This window comes from Corvus hawaiiensis, chromosome 10, assembly GCF_020740725.1.
Source record: "Corvus hawaiiensis isolate bCorHaw1 chromosome 10, bCorHaw1.pri.cur, whole genome shotgun sequence".
Classification (NCBI taxonomy): Eukaryota; Metazoa; Chordata; class Aves; order Passeriformes; family Corvidae; genus Corvus; species Corvus hawaiiensis.
This window is the reverse complement of record NC_063222.1, coordinates 13,741,188-13,754,535: the sequence shown is the minus strand read 5'-3', so window position 1 is coordinate 13,754,535 and position 13,348 is coordinate 13,741,188. Positions and strand designations below refer to the sequence as shown.

The 13,348-nt window shown below is 35.8% G+C and overlaps 1 protein-coding gene across 7 annotated transcripts in view; it reads right to left on the bottom strand.

The window, feature by feature from the left end:
* Positions 1-13,348, bottom strand: part of LOC125330678 (U2 snRNP associated SURP domain containing) — a 48,864-nt gene that overhangs the window by 11,130 nt on the left and 24,386 nt on the right. For all 7 annotated transcript variants that reach the window (XM_048314089.1, XM_048314090.1, XM_048314085.1 and 4 more), the window contains 11 exons: positions 10,802-10,906; positions 9,548-9,614; positions 9,295-9,458; positions 8,005-8,167; positions 7,428-7,507; positions 6,326-6,413; positions 4,607-4,729; positions 3,549-3,705; positions 3,105-3,200; positions 2,434-2,500; positions 1,329-1,491 (listed from right to left, as the gene is read on the bottom strand). In XM_048314089.1, coding sequence (XP_048170046.1) covers positions 1,329-1,491; positions 2,434-2,500; positions 3,105-3,200; positions 3,549-3,705; positions 4,607-4,729; positions 6,326-6,413; positions 7,428-7,507; positions 8,005-8,167; positions 9,295-9,458; positions 9,548-9,614; positions 10,802-10,906 — 1,273 coding nt within the window. The remainder of the gene's footprint in view (positions 1-1,328; positions 1,492-2,433; positions 2,501-3,104; positions 3,201-3,548; positions 3,706-4,606; positions 4,730-6,325; positions 6,414-7,427; positions 7,508-8,004; positions 8,168-9,294; positions 9,459-9,547; positions 9,615-10,801; positions 10,907-13,348) is intronic.

Sequence of the window (13,348 nt, the reverse complement as noted above, 5' to 3'; positions counted from 1 at the left end):
CTCAATCTGAAAGGAGCTCTTTCCATAACTGCTACAATCAATATTACAGAAACATGAAAATTAGTTTCACTTGTACTTTCATTAGTCTTAACATCATGTATTTTCTACAAAAATACTGCCACCATGAGTCAGGTCAGACATAAATCCCACTCCGCTTCTCACACTCAGAATTTACTCACTTAATATGGCTACATATCATGAACTTTCAAACCGCTGCACAAAACAAGAGGTTTCTAAGTGCTTAGTGAGAGTCTATTAATTTCAATAAAATCTGAATAGTTAAAGGGAGGCTTATTTGAGAGAAACAACATTTGTGACATTTTCAATTATTGGCTGAACATCTTAGAAGAATATTACAGGGCTTTGCTAATTTCTGATTTTAGCTAACTAGCACATTATAGAATAAACAGGTAGGCAGCCACAATTCCACCTTCGAAACATTACTCAGATTATAACCTGTCATTTGGAGATGCTACAACTGCCATAAGTATTTAGCAGCTTCTTAATATCATTTTAATGCACTGAACAGAAGCTACAAGAATTCTGGTATTCAGTGTCCCCCAGGTTTGAATACTGAATATAAGCCAGAAAGTCACATACAATTTTTAACCTGATTTTGCATGGCAAGTGTGTATCAGAAAGGGTTCACTGCTAGACAAAGCTTGTGCTAAATTCCAGTTCTAGTCACTTTCTCAGTCAAGCACAAGCTCAGAAGCCAGAACAAAGACATAACAACTTCTGCTGATCAAGCTTAACAGCTACAGTAACACCTGTGCTTGGAGAAAGGAGAGAACAACCAGTGAGCCCTACGAACTGCATGTAGGGCTTCAATTAAAATACTCCATTCCACGACCACCTGAGTTAGTTGTATCTACTTCTTTGACAGCTGAGACCGTGAAAAGAGACATTGTTAAATGCAATAAAATACAGACACTTCGAGGCAAGAAACAGAGAAAACAAGAAACGTAGAGGACTAAGGCCACATCCAAAAGTTAATCCCATTTGCCCAAGGGGAGGAAAGCGTATGAGGACCCAAGTGATCTAAAGCTACTAGTGGTTCTGAAAAGCAACAGTCATTCTCAGCATGCAGTATCCCCTGACTCTATTTTCCGTTTTTTCCTGCATTATTTTAGAAGTCAAAACCAGGCAATGTAAGGGTGTGAACAAATATACCTTTACAAAAATACACCAGACTAAAACAAAACCCCACTATATAACAGGACTGTAATTATTTCAGTAAAAATAGCTCCCTATCATATGTAGAGAACTCAGGGTGGGGTGACAATTGGAAAGGTCCAGAAGGGTAGCACAAAACACCCCATGCTCACCTCTATCTCTCGGAGTTTGGCACGCTTTTCTTCACTCATTTCTGAATATTTGACTGATGACTTGGATTCGGGCATTTCCTCTTTAATAGGATTGGAATACATGTGTTGTTCTTCTGACTTAGAACTCTGAGTGTCTTCTTCATCTTCACTTTCTTCTTCTTGACTTTACAGAAAACATACAGAACTAACTAAGACGTAACAGGTATTTTAAGTATATATGAAATATACTACTTCTCCTACTTAGTTTCTATGATTAGTTACTAGTTCTGAAATATATTAAGTTAGATTATGTAAAAGTCTGCAGCTACAAATTAGTCTCCATCTGGGAGACAGATAACTTTCTCATTTAATAAATTGTTGTTATTTTTTATTACTCACACAATTTATACTTTTCACAGAAACAGAGTGCAGAAGAATTCATGAAATTTACAGTCATCAAATACAACTCTACCTCAGCTACTGAACAAACCCATTCCCTCAGGAGAATCTCAAAGTGCTGTAATGGAGCTTTTCAGGTATATTAAGTTTAATGGAAGAACAAAATTTACTACATTTGCTTTTGGGAGATAAACCTGAGAGATGGCAGATACCCAAAATTATATTCCCAGGCTGGCCACTAGAGTGCTGCAGGACTCCATGCAATGCAGGAAGTATTTACAGCATTAACTAACAGATGTTCTCAAAGACAACTCAAAACCAACTTCTGTTGGCATGGAGCCTACCAGCATCCAACAAAACACCTCAGAACATGACTCACTGTGCTTGTCTCAGAAGCAAAAGGCAGAGATTTAGATATATTCATATACACCTGATAGCAAGATATCCATACTACTACCTTAGTTCTTACTATTTGATGTTAAATTCTCAAATCAGCATAACAACTCTACCAAAAGGTGTAATTTGTCATGTTAGAAAAAAATCATGGGGACTGAAAGCATGCTGCACTAAAATCCTGACTTTTCTCCATTTTCTTATTTTCCTACTTTCAAAACTTCATTTTTGTTCTACTCATGTAATAGATATCTATCTTATAAGGAGTTCCAAAGACACTCAACCTTAGATACATAAAATAAGTATGTTTTCATCAGAATGGAAAAGTATTTACTTTTGAATTTCTTCCTCCTCAGATTCTTCATGTTGGTCAAAAAGCTCCCACTTAGAAGTAGTAACAGCTAGAAGAGATAGCAGGATAATTTTAACAACAAAAAAAGCTACCACTTGATCTGAAAATTAGTATTTGTAATATAATTATAATAAGATGTATAGTATATAAGATATAATAAGAAGTACAATGTGGTAAAACTTACCAGCATCTAGCACTTAATACAGACTTTCTATTTCACAGAAATATTCAAACCAGCCCATTATCAGAATATTTACTATTCACCGAGCTATTCGCTCACATTGTGTATCACATTTCAGTAAATCCTTCAAAAGCAGGCAAGTATTTGTCCATTTATAAAATATTATCTTTCAAACCAAGATTTTAAAAGACTGCCAACTACAAACACATTTTTTTTTTGTTTTCAGTATTTATTCTTAATGAACTGGAAATTACTTTTAAAGGTTGATAGATTATTGAAGTAGAATAACTGCAACAGAATACAGTATTTTCCTTTTTGGTTAAAAATTCAGTGAACAAGTTACAACAGAAAATCCCACTATGTTACAACATGAATTCCATTAGCATTTTAGCACAGATCAGCTGAAAATAATCATTGCTTAAGTGACATTATGGTTTCAGTTTACTTCAGAAAAGATACTGTCAAAACTAACCTTGGGCTTCCAGTTCCGATTCATCCACTGCTTCCCACTTCGAAGGGGCAACTTTAAATATAGGCTCATTCTTTTTTGAATCTTCAGTTGTATCCACTGGTGGAGAAAGAGACATAGAAAAATAACTTACAAAGCTCTTTAGAAGTTGAAACGGAAAAGTACTAAGATAACAATCAGAATTAAATAATGAAACAGATGATACAATGTTAGTATCTGCAAAGAAAGAAACCAGGTTTTACATCCCAACATGTATAACATCAGAAGACACCTCCTGTGTTTCTGAAGCAATTACTACCTAAAAGCAGTAGAGCAAATTGAAATTAATCAACTCAACATTTTACAAAGCTACATGCCAGATCAGTTCTAGGCTGTATTTCTAAAAACTCCACAGGAAAAAAAGATCAAGGATTGAAGATTCAATCTGAAAGTTGAAACATTTCATACAAGGAACTCCATCAAGATCATCATCCAGTGATTTAATTGGGACTCCATCCAGATCATCAATAGGAGCAGCATCAATAGGAATTCCATCCACATCTTCTAGTGGAGCACCATCGAGCTCTTCCTCAATGGGAGCACCATCAAGATCATCCGGTACTTCCTGAAAGCAAATAATATGTAATTATTTCATATACAAATTTACATTGCTTTTCTTTACTTCTCCAATTATTAAATAATTTCTTTTTAAAGAAGCACTTTTATAAATATCAAAGCCTCAAAAATATCTACTGCAACAATTTTTGCTAACAAGTATAGTTGCTTATTCTAGAGTAAATAACATGACACTATCTTCCTATAAAAAATTATAGGCAAGAACTTAGAATTTGTCCACAATGTACTGAAAGGAGGTCAATAGGCTTTCCAATACCTATATGCAAAAGAAGAGCTATTAAATTGAAGTATAGCTCAAAATCAGCCAATTAGAGTCAGATAAATCACACTTACTTGATATGAAAGTTTCCCCAAGACCAGCAAAATGAACAACTGACAAAAATGGCCTATTTAGCAGGAACACCAATTTAAGGAACACACAAATTATAAATACAGCTGTGTATTCTAACTTGTTAGGTACAGGCACTGTCCTTCATACGTGTGTGTTCACCCTGCTCTTCCATTCAGAGGAATCAGCTGCCCTTCCAATTATACTACAGGCCTCCTTCCCACTGCTCTGGAAGGCATCTTTCCACACAGTTCCAATGCCTGAAACTCCACTCAGAATTCAGAGAGAGATATTACAGAGTATTTCCAACACAAAGGAAATACCTGTCATTCTGCACTAGTCTTTGCTCTGAAACACTTTCACAATGTAACTCCACCACAGCACTCATAGACAGATTAAACAGTATTTGCTTTTGAAAATATGTTACACCTCTGTTTAGGAGCAAGGACTTGAAGGAAAGACAGGTTTATTCACCCTAAAAGAGCGAAATAATCCTTGCCAGCCCTATTTTATATTAACACACTTTTTCCCATCTGCTAGCATAGATCCTGAGGCCACTTACCTCCGTTTCTTTATCTTCCATGATATTTACAAGTCCCAAGAAAATATTCTGTAGTTTGATCAGAAATGGTTCTGGATAGATTGCCCAGTCTTCCCATGCTCGGAAGCATGTCATCACTCGTTGCTAGAAGCAAGAGGAAAGAAAAAAAGCTAAAACATTTGTATTCAAGAAATTTATTTCTTTGATGGGAAATAGACCACAGAGAACTACTACTGTAGACAACTATTCCTAAGTAGTTCCACACTGAAGTATATTGCAATGATACCATGCTGGGCAAGACTAGTCATTTTACAAAAATATGTATATAGGAACTACATTTTAAGAAATCTCACTTGGGTTTCATTTTCCTTTTAAATTCCTATTACATTATCCATTTTGGCTGTTGCCAATTCTATCCTGATAGTAAATTTCATTCTGCCCCAATGTTTGAAGCAGGTGCCTCCACCAAATGTAAGAGAAAATATCTTTTTGTAAAATAAAATAACTAAAATTAACATTGGCTTATACATATTATTGAACTGAAGTTGTGTTCCTACTTCCATTTTGTTCAGCCTGGAGAAGAGAAGGCTCTGGGGAGACTTTAGAGCCCCTTCCAGCATCCACAGGGGCTAAAAGAAAGCTGGAGAAGGACCTCTTACAAATGCAGGTAGTGACAGGACAAGGGGGGGATGGCTTTAAACAGAAAAGAGGGTTGGATTAGATTAGCTGTTATCAAGAAATTCTTCAGTGTGAAGGTGCTGAGGCACTGGCACAGGTTGCTCAGAGAAGTTATGGATGCCCCACCCCTGGAAGTGTTCAAGGCGAGGCCGGATGGAGATCTGAGCAACCTGGTTTAGTGAAATGTGTCTTGGACCACGGCAGCAGGTTGGAACAAGATGATCTTTAAAAAGTTCCTTCCAACCCAAATAATTTTATGATTTTTCTTCTTAAAAAGCATATTTGAAAAGATGTGTTTCAGTTCAAGTTTGACACTCTAAATGTAACTGAAGATGCGGATATACTAAAAAAAATCTGCCTCTCTTTATCATATAATTTAACAAAGGTTTAAAATAGCAGATAACTAAAGCTGATTCTCAATCTAGAGCAACTGAAAGCAGAAGGATTGAGGACAACCAGGATGAAGACCTTAATACAGAAAAACTAACTACACTGTAAGCTTTGTATTTAAAGCTTCTGACTGAAAAACAAAATGAAAAAAGAAGCGGGGGGCAGCATAGAAACAGAAGGAACAGCGTCAAGCATGAGAAGCAGAGAGCATTTGACCTCAAAAATCACTCTCAATTACCCATGGTCAGACTGCTTATCAGAAATCTAAAATAAAGCCTGACACAAAAAATGTTTAAAAGTAACTTTGTGCTGTTCTGCCCAGGAGTTTCTTTCCACTCTGAGCACTTCCACACAAGTTTACTTCTGAATTTGAAATACAGCTGGCCCAAAACCAGTAAGAAAGCTAGAAGGCCTTGTCTGCAACTCAAGTGATAGATATCCTCTCAACTCCACAACTGTAAATCTACTGGTACACTTCAGCTGGCAGATGCTCATTTCCTTCCTTAATTTCAAGGCTACCTTTGCAAAAGAGAAAACCTTTTAAAAATATTCTTTTTAAAGCCTAATTAGGGACCTTGATGTCTAAGCCACCTATCATAGTATGCAATCTCTTGGGCAGGAATATCTATTTATATGACTTCTATGTCATGTAAATAACAATGAAATACATACCTTGAAATTTTCAGACTGTAAATGGCCTTGTATTGTACGGTAAGTAGCATTGAGATCAGAGAATATCTGACATAATTTTGTTTCAAAACTAGAATTAAACATATACATTTCTTTAGTTAAACTTCGTAATATATGTTTTCTGGACATACATAATTCATGAAAATACCTGGGACACAGGACTCAAAAGCACAAGGTTCTGATCCTTACAGTAGCCATGAACTGAACTATAAAGCAAATATGATTACTATATATTAAATCACCTTGGACAACAACAGAACTGTGAAGGGAGATCTTCACATCTGCTGCAGTCTCTTTATACACCCTGGAAAGATTGGAGGACGATAAAAGGAGTTTTACAACCTTAAATAGAATGAAAGAATTGTCTCAAAATTCAATCTGAAATTTTAAAAAATTCTTAGTTATGGTTGTATTCTAATTTATTCAGTGAGGCCCTCAATGAAAGCACAGTGAGCAACAGCTGCCCAGCTTCCCTTGAGCTTCTAACAATGTGCAAAAAATAAACCAGCACAACACAGATACATTGCAACAAGAAACATCAATTGCAATCACTAGAGTTTTGTAACATGCTGAATATTTCCCACCATGCTGTCGTAACATTAGAGACACTCCAGGAACTAGACACAAACATTTAATATGACACAGATACTGTCCCTTGGACATTCTTCCTAAATTCTGCTCGCACCTTAGAAATAAAGTACATAATATCCCCTTATACCTTGTCCAAAGTTTATGGAAAGTTAACCCTCCCACATTTTAATAAAAATAAATCTGTTTCAGAAATTTACTTCTTTGCTTGAACTATTTGCTGTACCATATCTTGAATATTATCCACAGGCTCTCTCTGTCAAGAGGCACATGAAGTATTCTCACCTTTGGTCCCTTGCATAGGGCACATACATTTTTTGCATTACCAACATGCTACATTTTCATGCAAACAGATATAAATACCATCAGTCTGTAATAGCAGTAGCACAGAGAAGTGCAAATTTCTCTACAACCACATTTATCCAGAGATGTACATACAGAGATGAATACAAGCAGGATTTTTTTAACTACCAATCACCTAAAATATTATACTTACAATTTTCTATAGTAGGAAGCATTGGCAACTTTAGCTGAAGAGTTGTATAACACATCTGACACTAGATACAATCTTGCAATCTACAATAAAAAATGGTCAAATGAAGATTACTCCAATTTAAATTATCCTGAAAATAAAGGCATTTTCACACAAAGAATACAAGATAGTTTAAACTGTCTGGAAGTACCTAATTAGAATTAAGTGTAGCACAGCTATATTATTAATGCTAAGACACAATTAGCCCCTTCTTATGCTATAGGGAACTAACTACTGTAACATATTCCCACAGCATTACAAAGGAGAATCACGGCATTCCAGTTTAAATTGCCTCATCTGATCAGATCATTTCAATCTCTTCAATTTCACAGTAAGGCAGAACATTATTTACAAGCAACTCCAGAAAGAATAAAAATATGTAACAAAATTCCACAAGAAGAGATCATACTTAAATTCAAGTCCACGTTTTAGTACAAAGCCTCAATACTATCTGAAACTTATGAAATAGTGCTTGTAAATTACATGCACGTGCTAAGTGAGCTCCTCCCCCAAGACACAAGATTATTGAAAATCTCCACACCTTCTTAGGAAGAGGAGTCTTGAGAATGGACAATGACTCTGTAATGCAGTCCACAATTTCTTCAGCAGCTTCCGCATTATTTAGACAGAAAACCATTGCGTCACCAATATCGTTCTTCCGAGGTGTTAATCCACGCAGAATTTCCTCTAGTTTGTCCCTCTGTCTGAAATACCAGGAATTTTAATACTGTCAGTATAAACTACTTTTGTACTAAAGTATTTTTGGGCCTTTACATTTAATGGTTTTTTGGTTTTCCATCTTTAGAAGAAAAGCCATTTTCAGTATTTTTATATTCTTTTGCCTGAGTTCTTTCAGTGGTTCATGAATTTTTGTGTCCATATTACATAAAGTGCAAAAAATTCTCACTCAAGTCTTGATTACATACAGAAATCAAGGAAAAATAGCTGAGAAATACCTAATTAAGCACATCAGTATCTCTAATAAAGTAATTATCTTTCTGGATTTAGCTTAGGCCTAAACCAAATGGATAAATCTAAAGCATGCAAGTCATTTCTGCTACAGAATAAGAAACACTAAATTCAGAAAACTAGTAAATAAACAATTACTTCACATTTTCCCTGACCTCCATATGCAGAGAACATGTTTAAAAGAATCTCTTTTTGAGCCTTTCCAAAAGAAGGTATGAGAAACAAACTGTGTATTAAAATGTACAGAAGCATGACTGGTATAGTAACTATGGTGAGAAGAATAAAACAAGAAAAGAATTCCACACATTTTGGAAAATTGCTAGGAACACATCAGTAACAACAGCAGCAAAGTTAAGAAAAGGAGGTCTCCATTTCCACTACCACAGCCATCTCCAGCACAGTGACAATTCACAGCAATGAACTCTGATATCTCTCTCTTCCTGTTTATTAACAGCTGCTCCCAATTTTAATTTCTGATGAACAGCATCAGTAAAGTTTAAGATTACAGCAACTATTTAGCTCATGAGGTCATAATGATGTTGAGAAAAGTGCTACATATCGTCACCTACAGACAGCAATAGAAAATGGGGAAGAACACTCAGCTTCCCAATCCCTTTCAAATTAAAGGTTAGTAACAGTTGGAATGAAAGGTTCAGTGATGACAAATCTAACCAAATCCAGAACACATCAACAAGTATGATCGGAAGCACTGAGGTGAAGAAACACTTACTCTGACATATACAGAATACTATGACAAGCATGACAACTTACGGGATGACACATTAAAACTATAGAAACACAATGGGTAAACCCAGGCAGACTAGCTATCAGAGCAGCACCGTAAATCACAGGTAGTACATACTCTTCCTTAAGTGCACCCTTCTTGTTCGGTTCCTCCACAAATGCCTCCGTTTCTTGCTCTTCTGACATCCCATGCAAGTATGGATTCAATGGTGGTGGCCTCCAAAAGGATCCATTTTTGAACATACGGAAATCTTCTGTCCTCCACTTGGTTGGAGCATCCCCCTACGAAAAAAAGCAGAAGTATTTTTACTTTGGTGTTATCTTACTTCACTATGCCTGAAGCTATGAATTATCACTAAAATTCTACTTGCCTGAAGAATTGAATAAAGCTTCCATCTATAATACACATGGGCTGGAGTCTGGTTTTCAAATAAAAACCTAAACCAAAGAAGAAAGAAAAGACACAAAGCATTTTACAAATTTTGAACTGACACAAATTCAAAGGAAGTAATAAAAAAAACCAAAACCAAACCCTGTTCAGAATTCCACCTCAGCTGCAGAGTGAACACAAGGAGCTGAAATCATGTACACCCACAGCACAGCCACGCAGAACATGTGCAACTGCTCCACACACACACATGCAATCTGCAGAGAGCAGAACTCCCCAAAGGCACAGCACTGCTCAGAAGTTAAACGTAGAACAGAGTGAGAAAGAACAACTGTGCAACCTCACAGCAAAGCAGAAGAATCAGTGCAGAGTCACTACAGGAGCCACTGCAACCTCAGCACAAGTGATGCAGGAGCTTGCATTTACACAGTGAGGTGACTCATCAAATACTGAATGACCTCAAGTTTTCCACCAGTAAATTGTCTGTCACAACACTGGCAACATCAGATGGAGGATATGGGGGACAAGCAGCCCATTTTTAATGGCCAGGATATTTTGACCTGCATATTTTCTCACCTTGTATATAAAAATCATAATGAAGCACTTCAAATTTACTGCAAATAAAACACTGCTAAAAGGTCATTTAGCACTTCCCTGAAAACCTTTTCAGAGACTGTATTTCACAAGAAATTTGGAAATTGATACTTTTTTATTCTATTAATGACAAGTGCTGGAAATTCTCAAAACTTCCCTATGTCAGCTGAAGTTTTAATTCTATTTGCACTGATATAGAAGAAAAATTCCTCCCAGCTCTTGCTAAAGGTTAGAAATTAGGCTCCAGGAAGAGTGGACTTTACATTGAGTTTGTCTGTTTGGAGAAGGGGGGAGGATTTTTTTCTTTTTTCAAAATGTATGCTACTGCTTCCACTGATGACTGTGAATCCCTCAGAAAAGTATGTTTATATGTTATTTATTTAAATATTTAGGAAAGTATTACATAGTGTGTGTGTGTACTATTTTACTTACTTATATGTACGCATTAGTAACAGCTGGAATAAAAATGCATTCTTCCTTATAAAAGGATAATACAGTCATTGGTGCAATTTGTAAAGTTTAAATCTGCACATAAAGATAAATACAGCAAAAGCCAGTCTTATTAGTATTTCAAGAATACAAAATATTAACATCAGTGAAAACAGCTTGGTGTTAGTTCCAAGTGAAGCACTGTAATAAGCACCTGAACATTGGGTTGTTGATTTCTCGGTTCATGATCATGGCTTCGAACATGGGCCCTTCCCGAACCACAAACTCTATCATTCGATGTATCAAAGCGAGCAAATTCCTACAACAACAACACAGTTAAAGAAAAATTGATTCAGACCTAACACTATATAAAACTACACTCCACCTAAGATACTACAACTGTGCAGGAGATTATTTTGCTGTATTGTTAAGAAATCTGCATAAAAGATAAGGTAACATGGAACATATTATAGCTTTGCATCACAGACACTGGCATTCTAAAAATCAAACCATGCCTAGCAGTGGTGGAGTAAGAATTTAAGAGACCTCCTTCCTGATTTTCCACGGCTTAGCCTACAACCATGTCTTGCTTAGCAGAAGCCTGATACACAAATAGGGGCACCTGAACACCAAAGTACAATTAACTATCAAAAACTAAGCCCTCATCTACATTGTCTAGAAATAAGACTGAAGTGTTAGCTGAAGTTCTACAGGGGAACAAGTGGCTGAATATTATGCCCAAAATAGCACACACATATTCAAGAGAATCTGCATTCAGCTTTCAAACTATTCAAGTATGAAAGGAAAAGCAAATAGCCTTCTTGATGCCAAACAGGGCAATCGTTTTATTAAATTTAGATAATCTCTTTTTGGTCAAGACTCAACGACTGGCATAGAACACAACTGTCCATCATTTTGTGTCATAACCATCCCATGTTCCCTCCCCCTCATACACCCATGAGAACCAAATCACAATTTAAAAAAAAATAAAAATCTGTTATCACTTCATTCAGCACTACATCCTGAGACAGGCAAGAAGCGGATGTGAAGTGCACATTTTTCAAGTCCCATCTGAAAATGTAAATTCACTTCTAAGCACGCTAACAGGAGACAGTCATAAAAGCTTTATAAAAAACAGTGATAGCCAGTTTCCAGCCCTTTGGGATTTTATGGAAACAGGGTACTGAATTTTTAAAATAGATTACCTAAATACAACAAAAGCTTCACAGCACGTGTCCTTTGAATGTGATGCAAGCCGAAAAAAAATACTGATTTTTACATTTTTTGTTTTCTTAGATGTAACAAATGGATAGTGGTTCTTTACATGTAATTCATTAGATTTCCATTTAGCTCTTTTAATTCCAAAATTGCTACATTGTAAAGTTGCAGAACTTTCTATTACTTCTTAGCAATGAGGTGACTATTTTCTACCATGAGTATTCCAAGTTCTGCCACAGATATATGCACTAGATTAAAAAAAAAATCAACTTAAAAACATAGTAATAGAAACCTATCCCTGCCAACTGCAAGTGTTGTTTTGAACCATCCAGCACTGAATCTACATTTGCCTCAAATATTACACAAATAAAATCAAACAGCTACCAGCTCTATCTTCCTTTTTATAATCCCAGAAACATTGCAAAGAGGACATAGTTTCAACAATTCTGTAGCCATTTTATTTACAGCAGTGTTCTGAAAGTCTAAATAGCAAGACTCTTCTTGTTATATGAACTGTATTTGAAAACATCAGCAAGAAAGAAATCTACAATTATCTTTCAAGCCTCTGAGCTATTACAGCATTTGTTTATTTTAAGGTAAATCCCGTGTGATCACTTCTGGCTTCCTGCAAAATCATCATTGGTTTTCACCTAATTTTTCTTTCATCAGGTAAAATAAAGTTGTGTAAGAGCAGCTTATGCTTGAACAAGAGCATCTGCTTTGTGAAGACCTCCGATGTATGAAAATAGATTCAGCTCATCCTGTATCTGAAAGAGGTTGCCACAGGAATTTTGTTACGTAAGACATGACTACTTGGAAGTGAATTTCTCAGAAAAAACAATTGATTATGCACACTCAAGGTTTGCCGTTTACTAAATACTAAGAAGTATGGGATGTCAAAAATGGTATTGAAAATTTTTAATTAAAGGTGAATAATTAAATGTATTATCCCACAGAAGTCAGTCAAAATTTTTGTATGATGGGATGCCCTGTGTAATGGTCTTAGCAATTATCATTGGCAACTTCCAAAATTATCAGGAAAAGAATCATTATAAATGTTTTCAAATACAAATCATTTAACATGAGTTCTTATCACACAGGCTTTTAAAATGCTACAGTAAATAAAATGGACACATCTTTGACACCTACTCTGTGAGCACTGTACAGTTTTACAAGTACTTGTTCTACTACTCAATATGTTTCTCAAATCAAGACTCCTCCTGGTCACCCAAATTATTCAAGTCTCTACCCAACAAAAATTGTACTCTCCTAAAATTCCATCAAAAATACAGTGCATTGGAGCATGTACTGACAAGTTTGTTAATGCACTATAACCAGCTTCACAAATCTCTTTCTACCCCCTCCCCCCACGCAAAAAAAAGAAAAAAGGGACTTTGTGACAATTAAGACAGTGTAGTAAAAAAGCGATAGTGCATTATTTTAAAATGTCATTTAGCTTAAGTTGGCCAACAAAAAAAAGGTTTTTCATTTATAATAAAACCACATTTATTGGAGCCGATCGTACCAATGTCTGGTCAAAAAC